Genomic DNA, 24,960 nt, shown 5'->3' on the forward strand with positions numbered 1-24,960 from the left:
GGTTCGCCGTCGACCGATCGGCCGATAAGGAAGGAAAGGTAAGCGACGGGCAACACTGCCAGCATTTGATCGCGCTACCTTATCACAGTTGATCAATTCAGATATCTTGAACGGAGCCGCTTCACTGTAGTCCAGGAGAATCTTTGGTGTCGAGAGATGGAGCAATGAAACTATCACGACGTCCAATGAGGCACCTGATTCTTGTCGCCAATTTCCCCCTTCACCCCGTTCGCCGTACCATTGACAATCTTGGCCGGTGTTGGTCGCTGGAAGTGTGCCTTCAGAGGCTCCCAAGACTCAGCATTATAGTCTGACTGCACCTTCGCACACTTCTTCAGACCCCATTCAGTCACGCCAACCATCAGCGACGACTCGAACATGAACGCCATACTGCCCTCGCCGACTTTGGCAGGCTTCAGCCCCGCGTTCGACGCCTTCTCGTGCGAGGTCGCGTCGGGGCCATGCGCACTCATCACGTTGTGCAGACTGGCGCCAGCTGGTTGAAAACCGCCTCCTGTCTTCGCATCGTACTGGCCGCCGATGAGGCCCATGAACTCACTCATGGTGTTTCGATGGTACCATGGCGGGCGGAATGTGTCCTCTGCCACTAGCCATCGCGGTGGAAATATGACAAAGTCGGCTACCGCGGTACCACGGTGGTCAGACTGCGCTGTGAGGACCGTGAAAATGGAGGGATCCGGATGGTCGTGGGAGATCGACCCAATCGTTGCGAATCGTCCCAGGTCATACTTGTATGGGTAGTAGTTGCCATGCCAGGCGACTACGTCGAAGGGGGTCTGGTGCTGTTTGGCGGCGAAGAGATGGCCGGAGAATTTTGCGAACAGAGTATACTCGTTCTCAGTATCCTCGTCGAAGTCCGCAACTGGCGCCTGAAAGTCCCGAGGATTTGCAAGACAGTGGCTGCCAATGGGTCCCAATTCTGGAAGCTGAAAGTGGCCCTGGTACAGCTCCAGCATGTAGCCACGGACAGGACCTTCTGGAAGAGTCACGCGATGCCGGATTCCTCGAGGTATGACGCAGATCTCATTGGGCCTCACGAGCAGTCGTCCGAGCTCAGTCTGGATGTCGAGAGCACCGTGTTGAAGCACAATCAAGAGGTCACCATCCGCACTGTAGAAGGCAGAGCGTGGGTCCATGTCTTTGCCTGCCGCAAAGATAAACATGCCGAGACCGCTCTTCATGGTCGGATCGCCAGCTCCGGCGACCAGACGTAAGGAATGCACCCAGTCTACCGTCTCGTCGAGGTCGAAAGGATCCCATCGCAGCTGATTCGGAATTTGATGCCACCGCTCCTTGCCGTGGATGCCAGGGTTTGTGTCGTAGGTTTCGCTCTCCCGGCGTTCGAACGGAGCGTGTGCTGAAGCCGGTAAGATTCTGTAGAGCCATGTTTGTTGGTTCTCATGTCGAGGAGCTGTGAATGCGGTGCCGGAGAGCTTTTCGTTGTAGAGTCCGTAAGGGCATTTCTGAGGGTTGTTCGCTCCTACGGGAAGAGCTCCTTCGACGGCCTCGGTCTCATGATGGTCGCCGAAGCCGTTCTGGTAGCGATACTTCTCTTTGACTGCGAAGTTGGTGACAGGCATCGTCGGGTGATGAATTTGTATGAGCCGTCCAGTTTGTCTGGTTGAAACTGTAGGTTTTTCGATGTGGCGATTTGCTCACCAGGGGTATTCAAGTTTGGAGGGTATAGAAAGTTTACTCTTGATCCCTTCCAGCATTACTCCGAGCATTCTTAGATTCTCGTGATCGAGTCGACGTGATTCCGCCTTTACGGAACGGCGGCGATGACGGAAGCGTTGAACCCTCTCTAGCCGCAGCTGCAAACCCCACCTCCTCTCCTCCCTTGAACCCTACATGTACCACTTTCCACGCATGCCACGGCCGCCATTCCGAACGGAACTCCTCCGTCATCATGTGTTTGTGCAAAAGACAGAGTGGGCTTGCAACTGGATACCTAGGAAGCGACGAAGGCTAGGCGGTTTTGCAGAGAGGCTCGAGAGGTCTCCAGGAGCTCCTAATCTTCGGCTGGACTGCACGCCACGATAAGAGGCACATTCAACGTACCAGGTCTTGCAAGATGGCACCGTTATCCTCATGGCTTCAGGTCGATCCAAAATCGCACTTCTCCATACACAACATCCCGTTCGGTGTTATATCGACAGCTGAGGAAAGCAAGCCGCATGTTGCGGTGGCCATTGGCGACCATGCCCTGGATTTACATGTCTTCGCCCAAGAAAATGGCTTCTCTGCCCTTTCGATCATACAGCCACACCAACATGTTTTCAGCGAGCCCACCTTGAATGCGTTCGCTCAGCTGGGTCGGGCAATGCACAGAGTTGTCCGAGAATATCTGCAGAGCGTGCTCCTGAAGGATGGCCCATTCAAAAATGTGCTCCAGGAGAATCAGCAACTGCAGCAAGCAGCTCTTGTCCCGCTGGAAAAGTGCAAGATGCATCTGCCTATGTTTACCAACGATTACACCGACTTCTACGCTGGCCTAAATCATGCGTACAATGTTGGGGTGCTGTTCAGAGGGCCTGAGAATGCACTTCAGCCCAACTACAAGCATCTCCCAGTGGGCTACCATGGCAGGGCCAGTAGTGTTGTCGTGTCTGGCACTTCTATCAAACGACCCAATGGGCAGATATTAGCAGATCCCCAGAAGAAGGAGCCGATGTTCAGTCCGAGCAAGAAGCTCGACATCGAACTTGAGCTCGGTTGTTTCGTCTGCAAGCCTTCGTCTCTGGGAGACCCAGTCCGAATAGAAGACGCTCCTGAGCATCTCTTCGGCATCGTGCTGATGAACGACTGGAGTGCACGAGACATTCAAGCCTGGGAGTACGTTCCTCTAGGTCCATTCAACTCGAAGAACTGGGCCACAACGATATCGCCTTGGGTCGTGCTAATGGATGCTCTGGAGCCATTCACAGCCAAAGGAATCACTAACGACACGCAAGTGCTTCCATATCTGGACGAAAAAGATCGCAAGAGCCACTACTCGATTGATTTATCAGTTTCGCTCACGACCTCTTCTGGCACTGCGAGCAGCATCGGTAAGACATCCTCCCGGAACTTGCTGTTCTCCTTTCCGCAGATGCTGGCGCATCATACTATTGGTGGCTGTCCTTTCAACGTCGGTGATTTGCTGGGCTCGGGGACCATTTCTGGCGAAAGTAAGAACGAGAAAGGATGCTTGCTGGAACAGACCGACAATGGCAAGACTGAGATAGCATTGGAGGGCGGAGAGAAGCGCAAATTCCTTGAAGATGGAGACCAGGTGACGATCACTGGCTGCTGCGGTACTGAGGACGGTGGCCTGGTAGGCTTTGGGGAGTGTACTGGCAAGATAGAGCCCGCAGTGAGTATGTCATTCTAGGTCTTCTAAGCGATGATGAGCCGTTCGATGTATGTCTTGTTTCCTACCTTCATCTTTCAATGTCATCAGTATGCATGGCCCCACGGCAGTAGTGCGGGCCCCTCGCTGTGCATGCTCGGACATGGTCTGATTGAGAGTCGTTACGACTTCTCATGCTCAGCCTTACGACTATTAGCTTCCTCTTTGCAGACCTCATCCCGAAAGAGGCAGGAGCAGCGGGGATATTCCGCAGTCTCGTCCTGTTCAACCTCCACATCGGTCTCGATTCCCCGCAGCGAGCTTACTTGGAGACCTGTACCACGTCGCCACGAGCCTGTACCAGCATCAAAGCTGTTGAATGGTGGCCAATGACTTTCCGATTATTCCGCCGTTCGAGCGAAGGTGCTAGTGGCGGCCATCTCTCGGTGACTTCCCTCGTAGATGGTGTCGTAAACTTACACATGCTGCTGCTTTAAAGAACGACAAGACTGCTGTTGGAGCCTCTCGACTTCACGACCTGCGTCGAAGAAGTGCAAAGCTAAAGCTTGAAAGAACCTGCAACTCTCAACCACCGCTCCGACTGTTGGACGACCGTAAGCCATTTAGTCCGTCCAACTCTGAGACCTGGAATTTTGGCTGGTCTTTCTTGCGGTCCTGGGCGACAACCCTTCGCGATGGTCGAAGCACAGCAGCAGCAGCAGGGCATAATGGCCCTCCTGCTCTCCCCCACGGTACTGCCGTTCTTCCTCATCGCCGTAATCTACACAACAATCAAGCTCATGGACAGGACCGATGTCCCCAAGATCAAGAACCTACCAGAAGTCCCCGGCTGGCCTATCTTTGGGAACCTGATCCAATTCGGCGAGAACCATGCCAAAATCGCACACGACTTGTCAAAGAAGTATGGACCAGTGTTCCAGGTTCGACTGGGCAACCGCAGGATCGTATTCGCCAACACCTTCGACAGCGTGAAGAACTTGTGGATCACGAATCAGTCTGCTTTGATCTCGAGGCCAACACTGCATACATTCCACACCGTTGTCTCAAGCAGCGAGGGCTTCACCATCGGAACCAGCCCGTGGGACGAGAGCTGCAAAGCCAGGAGAAAGGCTGCGGCGACCGCCTTGAACAAGCCGGCTGTGCAATCATACATGCCCATCATTGACTACGAATCAACGAAGTCTATCAAAGAGTTGCTCGGCGACTCAAAGAATGGCCAAATAGATGTGGATCCCAACGCCCATTTCGCACGCTACGCTCTTTCTACATCGTTGACTCTCAACTATGGCATCAAGATCGAGGGCAATGTCGACGACAAGATGTTGGCGGAGATCACGCATGTCGAGCGCGAGATCTCTAACTTCCGGTCAACGAGCAACAACTGGGCTGACTACATACCCTTGATGAGACTGAAGCCTGGGAACAACACCAAGCCGCTGGAGTACAAGAAGCGAAGAGCATCATACATGTAATTGAAACGGCCAGATAACTCGCTGGACGGACGCTGACAGTAGTGGGTAGGAACCAGCTTCTCAACATGCTAAAAGAGCGCATCGACAAAGGCACAGACAAGCCTTGCATCACCGGCAATGTCTTGAAAGATCCAGAAGCCAAGCTCAACCATGGTAGGTCATTACAGGAAACCTCATTGAGATCTCACAAGAAATATCGTGGCTGACAGATTGCCCAACAGCCGAAGTAATGTCCATCGGCCTCAGCATGGTCTCAGCTGGTCTCGACACTGTCCCAGGCAATCTGATCATGTGCATCGCTTACCTCTCCAGTCCTGACGGACAAGAGATCCAGAAACGTGCCCTAGAGGAGATCAACGAACGCTATCCCAATAACGACAGCTGGGAACGCTGCTTGCACGAAGACAAGTGCGAGTACATCACAGCGTTGGTCAAAGAGACATTGCGCTTTTGGAGCGTCATTCCGATTTGTTTGCCACGAGTGAACACGAAGGACATCCAGTAAGTCGTCTTACGCTGAGAACGGATCATTGCATCCTGACAGCCGGAACACAGATGGGGCGACGCAACAATACCAGCAGGCACAAGCTTCTACATGAACGCCTACGGTGCCCATTACGATGACTCCCATTTCAAGAACCCATACGAATTCAACCCAGATCGCTACCTCTCGGACAAGAGTATCGACGACGCTGCCGCCACCCGTGGAACGCCGCATTACGGCTATGGAGCTGGGTCAAGGATGTGCATTGGAACCCATCTTGCGAACCGAGAGTTGTACACTGCTTTCTTGCGCATGATCACAGCCTTCGAGATCGTGCCACCAAAGGACAAGAAGGACCAGCCAGTACTGGATGCGTTTGGCTGCAACAAGCTGTTGACGAGCTTGACGCTGAACCCGAAGGAGTTCAAGGTCGGTCTCAAGATCAGGGACAAGGCATTGCTAGATCAGTGGATCAAAGAAAGCGAGGAAAGGACGAAAGACTTGTGAAGTAGCTTTGTGCATACAAGCTATCTTCTGAATCCTTCTGACCACAACGCTTCGGGCGTATCGTCTGAGCTGTCCGCAAAACAAGCATAGTCTCCCGGAAGCAGCTTCATCATCTCATGTCTCATTCTTCTGATCTTAGAATCTTCCTCGTGCTGCTCTCAACAGTTGACTTTCCGTCACAGGGTTTAACCGTCACATGCTTCAACCAGTAGACTTCTCGAACCCGACGTTGCCCGCAGACGCGCCAGCGGAGCCGGGAGTAGCGGGACCAGCGCCACCAGCGGACGAAGGAGCGCTACCACCAGCACTGGCCGGCTGCACGACGTCGGTTGGGTTGACACGCTTCGGCAGCACACCAGAGTTGACCCACAGATCCACCAACCCCGCCATCGGCTCCATATCCTTCTCGTTAAGCAGGTTGAAGATGCGCCCGACGTTGATGAAGTGGACGAAGCAAGTGTTGAGCTCGCGGTGAGCGTTCAAGTCCCAGAAGGTCAGCCAGTGCTGCCAGTAGAGGTGAGCGTAGCAGCGGAACATCTGCTTGTACATGTTCTTGATCTCAACTTCGAAGCGCTGCGGGAAGCCTGACGTCTTGCCGAGCCAGTGGTTCGGATCGTTGGCGTTCGTGGTGTCATTGAGACGTGGAAGTGGCGGCGCAGTGGTGAAGTTGTCGGTCGGAAAGAGGGACTGATCTTGAATCTTGCCCGCGACCCAGGTCTGGATGTGCTTGATATAGGTTGGCGCTGGGAGGTTGATCGGCTGGCCCTTGGTGTCGATCCAGGTATACGTGGTCCTGCTTTGCTATCAGAATGATCGGAGAGGACGAAGATCATATCGGTACTCACGATCCGGCAGACATCGTGGGGCAGGCCTGCTCGTTGCATGTTGGACGACCGGTGGTGCGATCCTTCTCTTGCATGCACTTCAGCATGCCACTCAGGATGCGGTTTTGCTCGACGACTGTATACAAAGTTAGCGATGTGGTCGTCCATGTCACGAAGGCGTCATTTGGGGGACTGAGAGTGCTATGGATGCACGCTGAGATGCAGACGCCACTTACTCTGATGCGACAGCCACTCGCCCTCTTCAACCAGAACCGGCCTTGCTGCCAACGTCATGAAGTTGCCCTTGACGATAAAACCGGCGTAGTCCTCGCGGAAAAAGAGTGGGATCTTCTTCTGCTGCTGATTGTTCTGATGAGCCTGGTCGTTCGAAGTCATGGTCGTGGAGAGCGATGGAGACGGCGGTGCTGCTGGCATGGCGGGAGCGCCGAGGCCGGATGCTCCATAGGCGGTTGGTGAGGAGGTGTTTGCCCGGTTCGGCGGCTGGTTGGCGTTGTTATTGTTGCCCTGCTTGCGTGTCGCTTGCGCGAGGCCACGGCTGCGAACCTTAGCATTTCTTCTGACAACTTTAAGCGGCACGTCAAACTTCTGCGACCACCATCGCATGTACTCCTGAATTGACTCCTCAATGGGGCCAGGACGACCCTCATGCCAGACATCAGCCATGTTGCTGGCGGCAATGATGGCGCTGACGTGCGAGTGGCAGGAAACGAAGTGAAGTGAAGTGAGCGAGTAAACGAGTGAGCAAGGCTAAGGCCTGGGTGTTGGTTACACGGCTTCATCTCCGAGCCGACGTCACCTCATTTGCGGCCAGAATTGGCAACAGCGGCACAACAAAGCAATTGAGTGGGCAGATGAGCGCAATAGTAACAACAGTTCGCATTAAACGAGTTGTGGTTAGATCGCCGAGGATGATACGAGGCGAGCAAAATTCAACGTGGGGTCTGGACGCTCGTGCGTTGTGTTGCAGAAAATCCGCAAAAAAATGATGCGAAGGTGGGCGGTTGTTGAAGCTGTTTGTCTAAGGCTGGATAGACAAGCCTTGGGATGTCGTAGAAGGACTTTGCTGGTTGATGTTACAGCCCAGTCGTGTCGGGCGTAGGGATCCAGTCTCTCGCCACGTTCCGTTGGCGGGCGTTTGAAGAGTACAAGGGTTCTCAACGGTGGGATGTCGACTTGAGTGTAAGTTGCCCGGTGTTGGGTCGCCCACACCTCGGAGGGCCCAGAGGGAACGTCCAAGAGGCGGTACATGTCACGATCACTTCAGTCGTGCTGATGCTCGCCCACTGCCACTCGACCGACTGCCTGCCTCCTCGCACGCTGCCACTCCCACCTCTTTCCGCAGAGAATAAGAAAATTCAAAAAGCAACTTACAGGTTATTCATCCAGGAAGCCATCATGGCACCGTGAAGGCGCCTCTTGTCGTGCTGTTCACTTCAGTATGTCCGGTCGATTCGCCGATCTCTTGATCGAGATGGCTGTGGTGGTTGAAACTGAACAGAAGAGTGTGTTGGCCAACCCAACAATAATGTCAGGAGGTTGACGACGGAGTGAAGGTCGCTGAAACATTAAACCCTTCTGATCTCCGAGTAGAGTTTCATGCTAGAGGCTCGGCCCGCTAGCCTTTGCTAGCTTGAGCTTTACTGGAGATCACTTCGGACTGTCACGTCGCGCGCAAACTGCATTCAATTCCTCGTCTCATACTCTCTTTCTGCTGGGTAGTTATCACAGTCTAATCATTCAGGAGCGCCCTCGTATCGTCCAGGATCACACCAGCGACCGTTGTTCACTTTACTGGCCAAAATTATACTAGAGCTGCGGCTGGTGGAACGAAAGACGAGCAATGGCCTCAGCAGCAGCAGTCGCTGCGAACCAGGCGCGATCACCCCTCGCCAACGATCTAGGTGATGATGATGGGAGAACAGGCGAGGTTACAAGCGGCGTCTACTCGAAAGATGAAGACCTACCTGATATGAACGAAGAAGAGGACGAAGATGATGAAGATCTGCCAGCAAACCCTATGCAGAATCGTGGTGGACGGCGACGGGTGAATGGCGCTGCACAAGACGAGGAGGAGGAGGAGGAGGAGGAGGAGCCGCCAGCCGGAGACGATCTATTCGGCGACGAGGATGAAGCGAAGGGAGAGGCAGAGCAGCCAGCGTGAGTTCGGCCTTAGATATACGACCACAACGAGCAGCAACTAATGGTCGAGCAGGCGCAGGCAGCTAGATGACGAAGAGCTTGACTCTGGCGACGACATGGATCGCACAGATCGTGTAAATGCCGAGCCAGAGCAGGAATTTGGCGCCCAGGAACTGTCAATCATGGAGCTGGAGATGCCGCGACAGGCTGTACCAGAGCCCAGCGATGGCGAGGTATGCGCGGCAGAGCTTCTTATGTATGGGCGTACATTACTGACTGCTCATAGATGTACTTGTTGAAGATGCCCTCATTCATGGCTATCGAGCCGCAAGCATGGGACCACAAGGCCTTTCAACCGCCCACGACTGACCACCATTCCACCAAACGCCCGAGCGAGACGTTCTCGGCATTCAACACAGCACTCTCAACAATGCGATGGCGCCACTCTCCCTCGGACCGTTCTCAGCTCCAGTCCAACGCAAGGATAAATCGATGGTCTGATGGATCCTTGACCCTCCAGCTTGCCTCGGATCCTACCACACAATACGAGGTTGACGCCAACGCGCTTGCACCACCTCAAAGAAATCCTCTCAAACCTACACCAACCAGCATGCAGGCTCTTGGAGGCAAGGCGGGACGCCACGGTGCGGCACTGAGCGAGAAATACAATCAGGCCAAGGACGCCTTCACCTACCTCCTCCGTCCCAATCCAGACAGCGGCGTCATGATGGTAACGCACAAGATCACCGCCGGCCTCAGCGTGAAGCAGTCTGCAACGGTTGAGGACGACGCAATCGAGCGCCTTCAGGCTTCGCTTGCAGCCGCTTCAAATGCTAGCAAAGTCAATGGCGCCAGCGGCATTAATTTGGTCCATATCGACGAAGATCCTGAGAAGGCAAGACTACAGGCAGCGAAAGCTCTCCAGGAGTCGGAGAAGAGCAGGAAGAAACAACAGGCGGCTGTGGATCGGGAAGCTGCTCGCTCCGAACGTGTGCTTGGCAGGAAAGGGCTGGGGGCGAGTCGAGCCGGTGGCTTGAACGTAGGCATGCTCGAAGACGATGAGGAAGGCGGAGCTGGCGGTCGAGGTCGTGCTGGTCCCAACAAGGCACGGAAGCCGCGGCGGAGAAGAAACAGCGAGTACAGTGAGGAGGAGGACTTTGGTCGGCAGCGGTTCTCTCGCGAAGACGAGTACGACGAGGAGGATGACTTCCTTGCTCCTTCAGACGAAGAGGAGGTTGTCGAGGACGACGAGGACCCTGATGACGGCATCGTGGAGGATGCCTATCGTCGGGAGCGCACACCGAAGCGTGACCGGCCGGTCGAGGATGATGAGGCAGATGCCCCGGGCGAGGAAGAGGACGAGGATCAAGTGCAGGCGTCAAGGTCGAAACGGCGGCGGGTGATAGCCGACGAAGATGAAGATGAGTGACAGCGTCGTTGTGGTTTACGGTGTTCGTTCTATCCTGGGTCTAGCCAGGAGTCGCAGGCCGGAGCTGCAATGTGTATACTAGCGAAATATGCAGACGCTCTACAAGCGGCTCTTGATCCATCGACCACTACGCTTCATCCCACGCCCGACCGCTCGAAAAGCCTCAAACGTCTGCACCGTCCCACTGACCAGCCCGAAGAGAAACAGCGCACCGCCGCTCAAGAACAGCACAACGGCGAAGCTGACCCAAAACTCCTTCAACCCGTACTCTACGCCGGACAGCTGAACGGAGAAGTAACCGATCATCAAACTGACCGGCAAGAAGATCATCGTGATCTTCGTCAGCAGCAGCGTGAGCCTCGTCAATCGCTCGACGTCCAGGGACTCTTTGATGGCGATGAGGTTGAAGTTCATCGCGACGAGGGAGTCTTTCTGTTTGATGTACTCCTCAACTTCGCTCAAGGCGTACAGGTCGATCAGGTCGCGCAGGCGTTTAAAGCGGACGCGTGCTGCGGAGCTGAAGGAAACACCAAGCATGCTCTCCTTTTCCGTCACGAGAGGGCGGACGGTATCGAGGGATGACTGGCTGGCTTCGGTGTTCGACCTCGAGCTTTGCATTGATGCGGTGGTCGATGTCTGCGGTTCGAGAAGCCGGTCGATGATGCGGTTGTAGGCTGAGTAGTGCCGTTTGAGCACACCTAACTCCGTACCGATGGCGTCAAGCCGATCAATATGGCAGAGCTTCGGCGCTTCGAACATCTCATCTCGTAAGGCTTTGAGCTCGATGCCGTAGCGGCTCTCGCGACGGGTGATGAGGGTGTAGCTGTTCTGCCAGTTCTCGAAGAGGTAGTAAAAGAGCAGGCCAGGTACGTCGGTAGGGCGGTGGGCACTCTCTGCTGGAGTGTTACCAAGTCGGGACCGGATGGGGAGTTGAGCCATTGGCATGTGCGGGCCTGCTGGTGCTGCATCATCTGTGCAGATGGCACGGAAGATGTTTACGATGTTGCGGCGACTTTCTGTCAAGATTCGCTGCTGTAGCGGGCTCAGCCGATCGCCAGAGTACGGGAAGGGGTCTTCGCTGATCGATACGATCGTGTTGTCTTCGCAAAGGATGAGCCACGTCCACACCCTAGTGCAGTGAGGAAGTAAGCCATCGCCAGGCTTTTCACCAATGCATTTCGTCCCGTACAGCGAGTTGTAACCTATGCAGACATAGCTCCGGCCAAAGTCGATAGAGGAGTAATGCCAGAGCTCGTTGGCCACCTTGTAGAGATTACAGAACGCGGCAGAATCGTAGCTCGAAATCGAAGATAACTCCGACAGCTCGTCTGGTCCCTTCTCGACATCATGCTTCGATGGCGGAGAATGCCCACGCCGCCGCCAGAGGCTGTGGTGAGATCTTCCCGTGCTGACTGCAACGTCAGCTGAATGATCGTTCGGCTGAGGCTTCGAACTCATCAAAGCCAGCAGTCTTGGTGAGAAATCATAGTGTTTCGCGATGAGTTCCAGCAAGGGTGCCTGCTGAGCTGGACGAAAGACGTTGATCCATCTTGTGTTGAGTATGTCAGGTCGCTCCGTGTCTAGCAGCCCAGCAACAGATAGAGGATGCAGATCAAACGAGGCGCGCGCTGCATCGTCGCTGAAGTCGAGGACGAAGTTGAATGTGCTTCTGCTCCGGACCGCGCCGATGGATGTTTCCGAGTTGGCTGCTTTGTCGAGATCTGTAAAGCTTTGGCATACTTCATGTCCGACTGCCGTCCGGTAGTAGTCTTGGATGCAAGCGATATTAGAGTCTTCGTGGTTAAAATGGCATGAGGGCGCCATGCGAGTGGGGATGCAAGAGGCATGTTGAGTGCAGTCAGGGAAAGGAACAGCTTAATGCTGCAGGTCGTAACACAGTTGTCTGCGAGGCTGGGGTCATTTTCATGATCATGCTCTGCAAAAGACAAAGGCGAAGTACCACGAGATACAGATCTCGAAGGCTGCTGGAACAGTCGGTCACATGCTCGAGCAGCGTGAGCCGATCGAAGAATCCGAAATCGAGAGCTGACATGGATGAGTCATCCAAGCCTGGAACTTCTCAAGCGGAATTTCTGCTCTTGCTCATAGAATGAAATTACGTGTATGCATTGAAAACGACATGAGAAAAGCCTATTCTGTATCGAAGTCGTGGGTGTTGTGCGCACCAAAATAATCCAGCAACCATGGCCGAACATCCAACCTACCAAGTCGTCCTCATACCAAGGCTGAGCGAGAATGACAGCAGTCTCAATGCACTGGCCCAGAAGTTTCGAGAGTTCAGACTGCACTCGTTGCAAGCAGCTCCGGATGCCTTTGCGTCGACTTACGAAGCGGAGAGCGAGCGTGGCCTCGAGCATTCAGTTGCAAGACTGGTCAACCCCAAGGCGGCCCAGTTCGTCTCCTTAAAAACGTCCAGACGACAGGAAGGCTCACATAGCTCCAGCACAGTCCAGCTGCTTCTGGAGTGCGAGTGGGTAGGCATGGTAGTTCTGCTCGGTCCGGAAGAAGGCGACGAGTTCTCAATACCATCTGCGAACATCGATCCATTCAAGCAGATGACTGCTACAGCCCCCTCGTACTGGAGCACAAGGCTTTTCGAGAGCTCAAGTGACCCAAAAGACATCCATTTTCACATCAACGGAACCTTCGTGAGCCCTTCTACACGCGGTAGCCGCCTTGGAGGTGCGCTCATGGACGCCGCTCTTGCGTACGCAGACACCGAGGCTATTAGGGTTGGAGGGCATCTCCGCATTACGCTGTCGGTTTATGGCCACAATGTCGCTGCTAGGCGTCTGTATGAGAAGGCGGGTTTCGAGGTGGTCAAAGAGACGGACTCCAGGAGTAAGCCAGGTTATCTCGCGGTCCACATGCAGTTGACTAGAGGTGTCACCGCCGCCTAGGGCGTGTATCGCCCGTGGTCAGCAGGAATTGAGAAATGATATAGTGGAAATAGATCGTGATGCGGTGTCTCAAAGTCGTCCTCGATGTCAAGCTCTCTCAAAAAACGCACGGTCCACTGCCAAGACACACGCCGCCACTTCTTCAAAAACCTCCAGCTTCACCACATTCTTCTCTCCATCGAACACAAACACAACAATACGCCAAAGCCGTACCAATAGTCACTCACCAGAAGCTATTGGAAGACCGCCGTCATGTCGAAAATCACGGTCGCTGGTGTGCGTACCAACGTGCAGCAACTCCTCCACTACTCCAATGAAGAAAAGAAGCGCAACTTCCTCGAGACTGTCGAGCTCCAAATCGGCCTCAAGAACTACGACCCGCAGCGTGACAAGCGTTTCTCGGGCACCGTCAAGCTCCCCCGTGTCCCGCGCCCGGGCATGAGCGTCTGCATCCTCGGTGACCAGCATGACATCGACCGCGCGAAGCATCTGGGGATCGACGCCATGTCCTCCGAGGACTTGAAGAAGCTCAACAAGAACAAGAAGTTGATCAAGAAGCTGGCCCGCAAGTACGACGCCTTCGTCGCCTCCGAGACCCTCATCAAGCAAATCCCCCGTCTCTTGGGTCCAGGTCTTTCCAAGGGTGAGATGCCTTTACTTCCCCACTGCATTTTGACGTATACTGACACATTCTGCAGCCGGCAAGTTCCCCACCCCAGTCTCCCACGCCGAAGACCTCAACAACAAGATCACCGAAGTCAAGTCTACGATCAAGTTCCAGTTGAAGAAGGTGCTGTGCATGGGTGTCGCCGTGGGCAACGTGGACATGACGGAGGATGAGCTGATCGGCAACATAATGTTGTCCATCAACTACCTCGTCTCGCTGCTGAAGAAGGGCTGGCAGAACGTGGGCAGCCTCACCATCAAGGGTACGATGTCGCCGCCAAAGCGTCTCTACTAGATGGGTGGTGCGTACTCCAACAACGGCTGCCAAGTGTGGTTGGGCTGCTTCGAGCGTGTGGCTATTCATGTAGTAGCTAGTCTTTGCCTCGCCTTCACTGGCTGAGCGCAGCAATAGAACCTCGAGTCATCCACCAAGATCATCCGCCACCTTTTTTCTGCTTCATCGTTGATCCATCCCATTTACATGTGCGTGATTGAGCAGAGTTTCATACACCTGCCATTGCGCGCTCCAATTCCGAGCTGATAGATGTCTCGACATGTGACTAATTTGGCTTCCCGCTGTGAGCGATTGCCTCTCCAGACTTCATGAGAGGCCGGCGGCGTCGTTTCATCCTCATATTTCACACTCGAACCAGGAAGACAGTTTGATCATTCATTCATCGGGCTTTTGAAGAACCCAATTTGGAGGTCCAAGCTTGAGTTTCGCGGGCATCTGCAGTCCTCGGTATTTGGCATTTCGGACCTGCAGATACACCACCTCGACCACCTTTTCACTCGTCACCGTGCATTCTCCTTCTCTCGACACTCGCGTCACCTCCCGATAGACTCGAATACCGCGTGCGGGGACCCTCTATCACTATCCGAGGGACGACAGCGCCCGCATGATTGCCGATCCGCAACCATGCAGCACGCTGTCTTCCCACACCAGAACCCGTACCAACCAGACTGGCAGCACCACCAGCACGCGCAGAACACCCACCACTATGCCCAGACTCAGGCGGCCGCGGCGGCAAACGCTGTCGCTCAGCAGCAGCAACAGCAGCAGCAGCACTTCAGCCGCATGACACAGAGCAGTGCCAATACGAATGGCAGCAGCAGCATGGGACAGGGACTAGGCGATGGGCGAGACCTGGACCACGGACCGGCGAGCATGATACCGGGCGGCGATGCGCAGATCAGTGAAGAGAACAGGAAGGTGTTGGAGTGGATTGCGCAGGTGTTGAACGCGACTACGAGGGAGGCTGCGTTGCTCGAGCTTAGCAAGAAGAGAGAGCAGGTCCCAGAGTTGGCGCTCATACTATGGCATTCTTTTGGTGAGGACGAGAAGCGTCCAGTGGATGTGGGCCAACGCTGACAGGATACAGGTGTCATGACCTCGCTCCTACAAGAGATCATTTCGGTATATCCTCTCTTGAACCCGTCACAGCTCACGGCGGCGGCTAGCAACCGGGTCTGCAATGCTCTGGCGCTGTTGCAGTGCGTCGCGTCACATCATGAGACCCGTGGGCTCTTCCTCAGTGGTATGGGTGATTTGTTCTTAACGCCGGCGAATTTGACGACTGACTTCTGCCAGCGCACATCCCACTCTTCCTCTACCCCTTCCTCAACACCACCTCCAAGTCTCGACCTTTCGAATACCTCCGTCTCACCTCCCTGGGTGTCATCGGCGCCCTCGTCAAGAACGACAGCTCCGAAGTGATCAACTTCCTCCTCACCACGGAGATCATTCCGCTGTGTCTGCGCATCATGGAGACGGGGTCTGAGCTTAGCAAAACGGTTGCTATCTTCATCGTTCAAAAGATTCTACTCGACGACATGGGCCTGCAATACATCTGTCAGACGTACGAGCGATTCTACGCTGTTGGGACTGTTCTGAGTAATATGGTTACTCAGCTCGTGGACCAGCAGACTGTGCGGCTGCTTAAGCATGTGGTGCGCTGTTTTCTGCGGTATGTCCTAGATCATGAAACTTGCTTAAGCAAATGCTAACGGGTGCTCAGTCTATCGGATAACGCTCGTGCGCGGGAAGCACTCCGCCAGTGTCTGCCAGAGCCACTGCGCGATGCCACTTTCTCACCCGTCTTGAGAGACGATGCGGCTACGAAGCGCTGCCTTGCCCAGCTCTTGCTTGCATTGTCTGACCAAGCGGAGCCCACGATGTCGCAGGTATACGGACATGCTGGACAAACCCTCCTTCAGCAGTAGAGACAGGCCTTTGCCCACGTTTGGTTGACGCGCGAGCACGCCCAGCTTGCGGTGTGAAGGCCTGGACCCTCTGTTGCGGTCTCTACTGCAGCAACAGAATCATTCCCGGGCATGGAGGGACAAGTCCCGAGGACCACCTGATACCCCATTGACACGAGTGCGATGACCTCTTAGTTCTGCGACCACAGTCACCGGAAGACGTTGGTTGCGGATGCATTAGCGAGCGGCGTTTCCTTACGATGGTCGGATGAATGGATGGAGGGGCTTTCTTTTTGATGTATATACCATGATATCCTTGAAACGTGCGTCGGGTTCCTCTTGCGGGGACAGGAGGGAGGTTACTGTAGGATTAGATCGATCCTTAAATTCTAGCGTTGTGTAGATAGGGTTGCAAAACATCATTTGACCACCACTGGCATCGTCCTCTCAGTCTGGAATCTTCACATGCCCTTCGCTTTCTGGCGCGCTGTCAACATCACGTGCCATTAGACCCTTGATCTGCGCCTCCTCCGTTGCGATGTGGCTTCCGCGGGAGAAGCCGCTGTTAGATTTCTACTCACCGCGCTGAGCAGGCACATCCACCTCACTCGTCGCCCAAGTCCACAACATCACGACTTCAACGACCTTCAACTAATCCTCGAGGATCGCAGTGTCATCAATAGGTGAGTCTTCCATTGCCGCTGGTGGAAAGTCGCTGCCTAAGGGGGTCTGGTCAGCGCAATGTGCGCTGTCGGGACTGGACATGTGGCATAAACTATCGCCAATGCCTCAGTCCAAAGGACAGATGTGCAGAACCGGGACAAGGCAGACGAATACCGTGAATACAAAGTCACGAGGCATACAGGGCGATGTGCAGAACTGACCGCTGACCGCTCGATTCGAAGCAGACATCGATCCTGCTCTGCCCAAACACTGAACCCTCCTCATCCAAACTCGCCAAAACACCGCCAAGATGGGTCTCACGTTCTCGAAGCTGTTCGATCGCCTCTGGGGCAAGAAGGAGATGCGCATTCTGATGGTTGGCTTGGACGCTGCCGGAAAGACCACCATCCTCTACAAGCTGAAGCTGGGTGAAATCGTGACCACAATCCCGACAATCGGTACGTACACTCCCCCCAACCCTCCCCCGCGACCTGTACATTGAAGCATACGTACTCACGTGCTCCCTTTCTACAGGCTTCAACGTCGAGACCGTCGAGTACAAGAACATCCAATTCACCGTCTGGGACGTCGGTGGACAAGACAAGATCCGACCGCTGTGGAGGCATTACTTCCAGAACACCCAGGGCATCATCTTCGTCGTCGACAGCAACGATCGCGACCGTGTCGTCGAGGCCCGCGAGGAGCTGCAGCGGATGCTGAACGAGGACGAGCTGCGAGATGCGTTGCTGCTCGTGTTCGCGAACAAGCAGGATTTGCCGAATGCGATGAACGCGGCTGAGATCACCGACAAGCTTGGCTTGCACAGTTTGAGGCAGCGGGCTTGGGTACGTCTTCATCATGTAACGCTGAGCGGTGAGGACTTTTCGCTAACGCGTTCGTGAACAGTACATTCAATCGACTTGCGCCACCTCCGGAGACGGTCTCTACGAAGGTCTCGAATGGCTCAGCAACTCGCTGCGCAAAGCTGGCCATAACTAGACCACTCCACCCAGCGACCTGACGCCAAGGCACGAATTCAGTCCCCATCGGCCTGAGAAGACTGGTGAGAGGGTGATGCACGTGCAACCCGTGAACGAACGAGCATAAACGACGACTGAATTTGCAGCAAGGGGTGGATGTGGTGAGCAGCAGGAGCAAAACGGTGCGAGACTGGAAAAGATTACAACAGCGATGTACTACTCTAGCTCTACAGCGTCTGGCACGAACCGAGGAGAAAGTGATGCATGAGTTATTGGGGTCTCTTCTTTTTACTCGGTGCTTTGCTTCTCGCTGGCTGGCCTGGGCGTTGTTGCGTGTGTGTTTTTCCACTTGTTTCGGGGAGTAGAGAATGAAAGCTTTGTTTGAGATCATGCGCGTGCCATTACTTGACTTCGTGGCTATCAGCTACCCATACTCTGGTAAGTGTATCGCCTGCGTGTGTAGGCGCGAGCAAATGCTTCAGCAACATCAGCAAGTCCACATCAACAACCCACCCCTCAATACTCGAAGTCATCATCCACCGACGGACCCTTGTTCTTGCCCACATGCTCCTGCTTCCTGTACATCTCCGCCACCTGCCGACTACTCGTCGCAGCATCCGGCTTCTTATCATCCCGCACGCGAATGAACCGCGGGAAGCGCAGACTGACACCCTTGTGCACCCCATCGCCACCAAACTCTGAAGCAGCGGCGCGGTAACGCGGACTGAGTGTCAGATCTGCCGTCTTGACTTCCCAAACATAGCGCGGCTCGAACCACACGTCCGGCTGGTCGTTCTTGCCGGTCGAATGGTCGTAGAAGGGCTTCGCGCGATCGATGACGAGCGGTGAGAGCGCCTCGTAGAGTTCCTGAAGCAGGACTTCGGAGAAGCCGGTGCCGATGTTGCAGACGGTCTCGTACTTCTCCGTGGACGTGTTGTAGCAGGCGAGGTGGAAGGCGCCGTAGACTGATGTACGCTTGCCTTTGCCGTAGTAGGCGCCCAGCACGACGAGGTCGAGAGAGTCGCCGGCGCCGGAAAGGTAGTCCTTCTTAACTTTGAGCCAGTTCTGGGAGCGCCGGGATGGTTCGTAGTGGGACTCGACGCCGTCTAGCATCTTCACCATGAGGCCTTCGCAGGAAGCGGAGATGGAGTCTTCGAGGAGAGTCTGGATCTCTTCGATCTCGCGCGTATTGCCGAACTTGGCGAAGGAGAACTCCCCTTCCACTTCCTCGAAGGCGCCGTACATCAAGTCGCGGCGCTCGCGGAAGGACTTGTTGACCAGAGCCTCGCCGTTGAGGAAGAGGAGGTCGAAGGCGAAGACGCACACCTTGACCTTGACATCCTCGACCTTGACGTCTTTCTTCTTACGGGTCATGAGCTGTTGGAAGGGCAGAACGTGCTTCTTCTCGACGTCCCACGCTACGGTCTCGCAATCGAGAACAAAACTCTTCGTACCCTGCTTGACCCAGTCAGGTAGCTTAGCCAGAATGTCGGGGTACTTCTTGCTCAGGTCTTCGCTGTTGCGAGAGAAGATGTTCGATGTGCCACGCTCAGACTTGCCTTCTGACGGAGCAACCGTTGACGCGTAGTCTTCATCAGCATCGTGTGCAACGAAATGTATCTGCGCACGTTCGCCATCGTACTTGAACTCGCACGTGAAATCCTTGCCTTCGAAGCGGTCGAGCACCTCGCCAATCGACTTTGTGGGCTTCGCAAGCATGGGCTTGAGCGGCACACCGGGCTGTAGCTTGCAGACCTCTCTCAGATTCCAGATGCCCCCTTTCAACAGTGTAGGGACGATGACTTCGTAGCTCGGCAGCTCATTGTAGACTGCTTTGAACGTCTCTTCGCCCTTCTTGAGTTCAGCCTCACTCGGGACCTCCTTGCCATCCTTTGAGGCGTCGTGGACGGTCATCGCATGTGCCAAAGCAACCTGGAGGTTCTTGTCTGCAAGACCCAGTCTCATCTTTCCTTCAAGAGCACGAATGATGAACTTTGCCTCACTCGGTCCGCCTTTGTCTTGTGTGATGTCCACGCTCTGGCCTTTGGCAAGGGTAGCATCAGCTGACGACAGCAGCTTCTTGATCCCATCAACTTTCCTTTGCTGCGAACCTTGGCCTTCGATTGTGGCAATCTTCATGAGGCCCTCGTGGACACGGCGGACAGTCAACGGCTTGGGCTTGAACATCGTAGGCTGGTTCGATCTACTCTTGGCCGCGACAAGCCCAAGATCACCGATCTTCTGCTGGTCCTCCTTGACAACTTTTAGAGCACGGCCAGTAGTCTCGCCGATGGCCTTCATGATCAGAGACTCGCCAATGCCGAGTTCGACGCCGGCATAGTCTGCAGCGAGCTTGCCGATCATAAGCAGCACCACAGGTAGTAGATCCTCAGGTGTCAGACGAAGGACTTGCCTCAGGAACAAGGAGCAATGCGCGAGGATCTCCAGACGTTTCGTTGTGAGCTCGATCTTGGAGAAGGTCGTACAGAGGGCCGCGTATGGGACGGGGTCGCCAGCCTTCCAGTCCGGATATGGATCTTTCGCACTTGACTTCAAGGTAGTCTGGACCTTCTCCCGGACCTTCTTCGCTGCCTCCGGCTTCTCTTCCTCCTCATCTTCCTCGTCATCCTCGGACAATTCCTCTTCAACTTCAGATGCGCTCATCTTCTCTGCCTCCTTGTCCTCTTCGACCTCTTTGACTTCTCGAGCAGCCTCTTTTGCCGGTGCCTTGCTTTTCTGATCGGCTTTCGCTGTTTGCTTTTCCTTGGGCTTCTTTTTCAATGGTCGATCATCCTCGTCACTGGAGACCGGCCCCGCATTCTTCTTTACGGCATCAGCTCGTCCCTTCGCTTGTGGCTCTGCCGACGATGCAGCATCTTCGTCCTCGGAAGCAGAATCCTCAAGTGGCTCTGCCTTCACCTTCTCCTTGCCTGTCTTCTTGACCGCGACACCTTTCTTCGGCCGGCCACGTTGTTTCTTCGTAGGGGGCTCCTCACCATCCTCATCTGCAGCAATACCGTCTCCGCTGCTAGCAGAAGCTGGACGTTTCTTCGACGAGCCGCCAGTATCAGGTTCGGGCTCGATCTGCGTAGAATCGTCCAGCTCCTCTTTCTTCACAGGCGCGGCATCTTCCATCTTGACATCTTCCTCCTTCTTGACTCCGTTTGTGCCGTTGGCGGTTGCAGGCTCGTCCGCGCCGGGCGATGCTTCAGCCCCATTGTCTTCGTTTTTCTCTCCGGCTGTTTTCGACGAGAACTTGAGCTTGGCTTGTTGCGGTGCTGCCTTGATCCCGTTTTGATGTCCGAAGAAGTTGCTGTGGAATAGTTAGAACTGCACCGGTACATTATGGAGTGCGGTCATCGCACCCCAAAGTCCGCTGTGACGATTTCACATACCCCAATTTGGCCTGCTGGGGCGCCATGATAGCGGTCCTGGTGCGATCGGTCTGGGGTGGTCGCCAATGCCTATATGTCGATCTTGAGTCTCTCGCGGTGGTTGACGGGTCCAAAGGCGGGATGGAGTTGAAGTAGAGCAGGACTCGGGCAGGGTTATGCTTGTGCTTGGAAGCACAGAATGACCGAGGCAATGGGGAACGAGACCATAGCATAACCCTATTGTACCATGTGCGAGCGTAGTGTGAAGTCGAAGATTGTCGTCTCAAAGGTTAATTGGGATCGCGTAAGAGACGCGCTCAAGGCAGACACGCGAGGTGACGTTCGCGATTGAGCTTCCGACTCACGGCCGACCTCACCTCTTCATTCTCGTCCCACATTAACACTACCTTACACCCATCTCCTTGTCAAAGACGCAGGGCAAACGTTGCACAGGAGCATAGGATCTAGTTCCAGATGATACGGTAAATTCTACGAAAAGCAACATGCAATCGAATATCGTCCCAAGTCGTTTACATCGAAGCCTTCCCATCTTGCGTTCAGCTACAATCTTAGATCTCCGTCTATCATACACGTAGCTCAGCTAAAATACATACCACTGTTCAATTCACCCAGCAAATAGAGTAGTTTGAGGAGCCCAAGGCTCATGATGCCCCATCCGTCGAGCTTGCCAGCGTCACCAGGTCGTCGACAAGCTTGCGAGGCTGGCACTCGTTGATCTCCGTGGCGAGAAACTCTCGAGCAATGGTCTCCTGAAGCAACGTTAGCAAAATCCTGCTCCGTGCATGTCGAACAACATCTTACAGCATCCTCCAGCTCAGCGAGCTCAGCACCCGGCAGCTCAGCACAAACCTCGACGAGGTCTGCTCCTTTCGAAGCGAGCAGTAGCAGCTGATCCGCCTTCTCGATGATCGAAGGCTCGATGCCGTTCATTGCCGCACAGATGGTGCCGAAGCTGGATGTACTTCTCTCCGGACGGTAGTTGTACAAATATGTAATCTGATCATCCACTTGCGACGCCTGCGTGTCCATTCGTACCTCCATATGTGCGAAGCTCAGGGAAGGTCGAGGCTGCAGAAATCCGGCTTCAAAGATCTCGTGGAAGTGCGTTGCTCCCAGCACCTTGGGTGATTCGGCATCACGCTGAAGGAGATGCTCGAATACGCCTGCTGCCAGTCCTGCACCGTCGTTGGACTCTGTGCCTTTGCCGAATTCGTCGATGATGAGAAGGCTGCGGCGTGTGGCTAGACTGAGGGCGACGGAGATCTGCTGTAGGTCGATCATGAAAGCGCTTTGGATACGAGACACACTTTCACGAGTCGATATACGGGTGAGTATCTTGTCTGTCAGACCAATCTTTGCAGCGTCCGCAGGCACATAGCAGCCGATGTGAGCCATGTACACGATGATGGCGACTTGCTTCAGGTAGACACTCTTGCCAGAGTAGTTCGGTCCAGTCATCAGCACCATGCTTGGACCCTCGCTAACAGATCCATCGTGTCCTGGCTGAGGAGAGTGGTTGATGAAGGGAGCAGCTCCTGGCTCGGTCCCAGCACCGCCCACAAGATACGTATCGTTCGCCACGAACGATGGCACGGTGAGTTCTTGGAGTGGATGCCTTCCGCCTTTGATCTTGATGATGTTCTCATCGGTCAGACGAGGACGCACGAAGTTGTGTTGCTTCGCCCCTTTTGCAAGAGCAACCAGACTGTCGAGCTCGCCGCATATGTCCGAGACATCGTGCAATGCTTCTTCATATTCGAGAATCCTCTCACCAAGCTCCTGCACTATCTCAATCTCCTTGTCACAGATCCTCCCGTAGATGTCTCCAAATCGTTCGTCCAGCTCGCCCATGTTCGAGTTCTTATAGTAAGCTGAGACCTCGGTGACGAACATCTTCTCCCAAGGATCGTTGATTGGACCTTCAAAGACGCCGGCGCCAGTATCTGCCTCGACTGGACAAGCAATGAGGAAGCCAATCTGCGGGAAGAAGATGACATTGATTTTCGCATTCAGTTCAGCCGGTACATTGCCTGCGATATGGTTGGTCACTTCGTGCAGCAGGCTCTCGATGCCATCGTAGGTCCGCTTGATTTCGTCCAACTCTCCGTCGACTCCGGCTAAGACAACGGTCCTGCGCTGCTCTCTCGTCGCCTCGAAGTCCACGACTACGGTGATCAAGGTCCCAACTGCTGCAAGCTGCTGCTTCTCGAACCTCTGCAGAATCTTTGCGCGGATAGCAAGGCCCTCGCCACCAGCTAGCTCGGTCATGTGGTCATATAGAAGCAGTGAGTAGAAGACAAATTCACGAAGAGTGGGCCAGACAGAGGTGGAGACTGAACGGCTCTTGGTCAGGCCACTGCTAATACCCTTTCGAAGGTTCGCGGTGACCAGCCGGATGTTCTTGATCTTCGAAAGCATCTCGCCCAGCTGATCGAACAGGCTTGCGTTGTCCGGACGGAGCAGTACGCTGATTGTGTCAAGTCGCTCGTCGATCACTGCACGGTTCAAGCTCGGTCGCAGGAAGTATTGTCGAAGCAGAAGACGGCCTTGCGAAGTCCTTGCGAAGTAATGGAAGAGGCCGTAGACCGAAAGACCTTCCTTCGATCCTCCAGATGACCAGCCTCGACTTGCAGGCCCCTGATTCTGCGCATTTGGATGGCACTCGGTAGATGTGATTTGCAACGACAGTAGTGTATCTGCGTTCACGAACATGGAACCGCTCAAGCTGAACATCTCAACTGTCCCGACCCTGAACATCGAAGCAGCAGCCTTGTCGCCTGGTAGGTAAGTCGTAACTCGTCTGCGTTGGAGGTAGGAGAGCACAGCACCCGCACAGCCCACAGTAATCCTGCTCTCCATGTTGATCCAGCCGGCAAGACGTAGCAGCTGTCCTTGTCTTCCAGCGAAGCCACCTTCGAGATTTGTAGAGATGTCTTCGTGAGCAACGATGTCTCCAGGCACGACAAACGTGACTTTGGGTCCAGTGGGCTGTCCCATGCGTAGATTGACCAGCTTGTTGCGTGCAGCTTCGTACCCAAACTCTGCATTTGGGCGACACTCCAGCAAGTAAGGAAGCCGAGTCTGGTCGCCACTTCGTCCATCGACGGATGCTCTTGCGTTCCTCGTCTCGGGATCAAGGCGGTTGAAGACTTCGTCCACACATTTGCTGGACACCAACACCACGGTCGGATCGATGAAGAGCTTCACTGCCTAGTGTCAGCTGGAAGGTAAAGCACAAGAACTATCGACATACAAGCATCGATGACATCTGGTCCACCGATCTTGACATCCTCCATGAAGTACAACTTCTCATCCCTCGCGACATAGTACGCACAGCCGACCAGCCCCCTGGGCAGCATGTTTACAGCCATGATCACCTCGCTAAGGTTGTCTTCATCAAGTCCAAGACCATCCGACGGTGGCTCAGTCGCGGCCTGGCGTTCGGAGATGCCATTGAAGGTCCTCGAGCTGGCTACTGACGCGGACCGCTCCAAGCGTGCCCCGGGCGTGGGCGTCGCATGATTGCTAGCCTGACTTCGTGAAGAGCCTGCGGACGAGCGACGAGAGGCCGCATAGCGGGAGCCAGAAGTGGTGTCTGAGCGGGTCGATGTGGCCACAGATGGGGCGCGGCCGCGTGTGTTGCGAGACGAGTTCTGTCCACTACTTTGGCGGCGCTTCTGTGGCTGCTTGAAAGCAGCCATCTCCTGTGTCCTGATCTGATCTAGCAGTGATGAGTATAGACTTACCAGGACCTCACCAGACGAGGTGAGGTCGAAAGTGAGTTTTGCAGCCAAGCTTTGCATTGGGAAGGCACCACCAGGGAAGGCGCGATGTTGCGTTGAATCAATGTGCTCGAGTGCGCCTCTGCATCGTGATAGTTGATC

The 24,960-nt window shown here is 54.7% G+C and overlaps 12 protein-coding genes across 12 annotated transcripts; 7 read left to right on the forward strand and 5 right to left on the reverse strand.

The window, feature by feature from the left end:
- Positions 1-173: 173 nt before the first annotated feature.
- Positions 174-1,929, reverse strand: LTR77_006574 (uncharacterized protein; the record flags this gene model as incomplete). Its single annotated transcript, XM_064803816.1, has 2 exons — positions 174-1,638; positions 1,718-1,929. The coding sequence occupies 2 exons, from the start codon at positions 1,927-1,929 to the stop codon at positions 174-176; spliced, it is 1,677 nt and encodes a 558-aa protein (XP_064657617.1).
- Positions 1,930-2,095: 166 nt separating this feature from the next.
- Positions 2,096-3,394, forward strand: LTR77_006575 (uncharacterized protein; the record flags this gene model as incomplete). The annotated part of the gene is made up of 1 exon (XM_064803817.1): positions 2,096-3,394. One exon carries the CDS (start codon positions 2,096-2,098, stop codon positions 3,392-3,394), a length of 1,299 nt encoding a protein of 432 aa, XP_064657618.1.
- Positions 3,395-4,047: 653 nt separating this feature from the next.
- LTR77_006576 (uncharacterized protein) lies at positions 4,048-5,836 on the forward strand (the record flags this gene model as incomplete). The annotated part of the gene is made up of 4 exons (XM_064803818.1): positions 4,048-4,841; positions 4,895-4,998; positions 5,067-5,346; positions 5,401-5,836. The coding sequence occupies 4 exons, from the start codon at positions 4,048-4,050 to the stop codon at positions 5,834-5,836; spliced, it is 1,614 nt and encodes a 537-aa protein (XP_064657619.1).
- A 201-nt stretch (positions 5,837-6,037) lies between these two features.
- On the reverse strand, positions 6,038-7,344 carry LTR77_006577 (uncharacterized protein; the record flags this gene model as incomplete). Its single annotated transcript, XM_064803819.1, has 3 exons — positions 6,038-6,629; positions 6,682-6,796; positions 6,897-7,344. 3 exons carry the CDS (start codon positions 7,342-7,344, stop codon positions 6,038-6,040), a joined length of 1,155 nt encoding a protein of 384 aa, XP_064657620.1.
- Positions 7,345-8,521: 1,177 nt separating this feature from the next.
- On the forward strand, positions 8,522-10,249 carry LEO1 (Paf1 complex component; the record flags this gene model as incomplete). Its single annotated transcript, XM_064803820.1, has 3 exons — positions 8,522-8,838; positions 8,894-9,053; positions 9,107-10,249. 3 exons carry the CDS (start codon positions 8,522-8,524, stop codon positions 10,247-10,249), a joined length of 1,620 nt encoding a protein of 539 aa, XP_064657621.1.
- Positions 10,250-10,348: 99 nt separating this feature from the next.
- Positions 10,349-12,096, reverse strand: LTR77_006579 (uncharacterized protein; the record flags this gene model as incomplete). Its single annotated transcript, XM_064803821.1, is given in 2 exon segments — positions 10,349-11,978; positions 11,990-12,096. 2 exon segments carry the CDS (start codon positions 12,094-12,096, stop codon positions 10,349-10,351), a joined length of 1,737 nt encoding a protein of 578 aa, XP_064657622.1.
- A 357-nt stretch (positions 12,097-12,453) lies between these two features.
- Positions 12,454-13,170, forward strand: LTR77_006580 (uncharacterized protein; the record flags this gene model as incomplete). The annotated part of the gene is made up of 2 exons (XM_064803822.1): positions 12,454-12,662; positions 12,714-13,170. The coding sequence occupies 2 exons, from the start codon at positions 12,454-12,456 to the stop codon at positions 13,168-13,170; spliced, it is 666 nt and encodes a 221-aa protein (XP_064657623.1).
- A 252-nt stretch (positions 13,171-13,422) lies between these two features.
- On the forward strand, positions 13,423-14,131 carry RPL10A (60S ribosomal protein L10A; the record flags this gene model as incomplete). The annotated part of the gene is made up of 2 exons (XM_064803823.1): positions 13,423-13,813; positions 13,869-14,131. 2 exons carry the CDS (start codon positions 13,423-13,425, stop codon positions 14,129-14,131), a joined length of 654 nt encoding a protein of 217 aa, XP_064657624.1.
- A 624-nt stretch (positions 14,132-14,755) lies between these two features.
- rcd1 (RNA-binding protein, CCR4-NOT complex subunit Rcd1) lies at positions 14,756-16,059 on the forward strand (the record flags this gene model as incomplete). The annotated part of the gene is made up of 4 exons (XM_064803824.1): positions 14,756-15,167; positions 15,219-15,374; positions 15,428-15,803; positions 15,855-16,059. 4 exons carry the CDS (start codon positions 14,756-14,758, stop codon positions 16,057-16,059), a joined length of 1,149 nt encoding a protein of 382 aa, XP_064657625.1.
- A 952-nt stretch (positions 16,060-17,011) lies between these two features.
- Positions 17,012-17,700, forward strand: ARF1 (Arf GTPase arf1; the record flags this gene model as incomplete). The annotated part of the gene is made up of 3 exons (XM_064803825.1): positions 17,012-17,159; positions 17,236-17,546; positions 17,608-17,700. 3 exons carry the CDS (start codon positions 17,012-17,014, stop codon positions 17,698-17,700), a joined length of 552 nt encoding a protein of 183 aa, XP_064657626.1.
- Positions 17,701-18,197: 497 nt separating this feature from the next.
- Positions 18,198-21,102, reverse strand: cdc17 (ATP-dependent DNA ligase Cdc17; the record flags this gene model as incomplete). Its single annotated transcript, XM_064803826.1, has 2 exons — positions 18,198-20,994; positions 21,077-21,102. 2 exons carry the CDS (start codon positions 21,100-21,102, stop codon positions 18,198-18,200), a joined length of 2,823 nt encoding a protein of 940 aa, XP_064657627.1.
- Positions 21,103-21,717: 615 nt separating this feature from the next.
- Positions 21,718-24,879, reverse strand: LTR77_006585 (uncharacterized protein; the record flags this gene model as incomplete). The annotated part of the gene is made up of 3 exons (XM_064803827.1): positions 21,718-21,825; positions 21,878-24,282; positions 24,330-24,879. 3 exons carry the CDS (start codon positions 24,877-24,879, stop codon positions 21,718-21,720), a joined length of 3,063 nt encoding a protein of 1,020 aa, XP_064657628.1.
- Between the last annotated feature and the right edge of the window lie 81 nt (positions 24,880-24,960).

Source organism: Saxophila tyrrhenica (assembly GCF_035928015.1).
Source record: "Saxophila tyrrhenica strain CCFEE 5935 chromosome Unknown scaffold_10, whole genome shotgun sequence".
In the NCBI taxonomy this organism is placed as follows: Eukaryota; Fungi; Ascomycota; class Dothideomycetes; order Mycosphaerellales; family Extremaceae; genus Saxophila; species Saxophila tyrrhenica.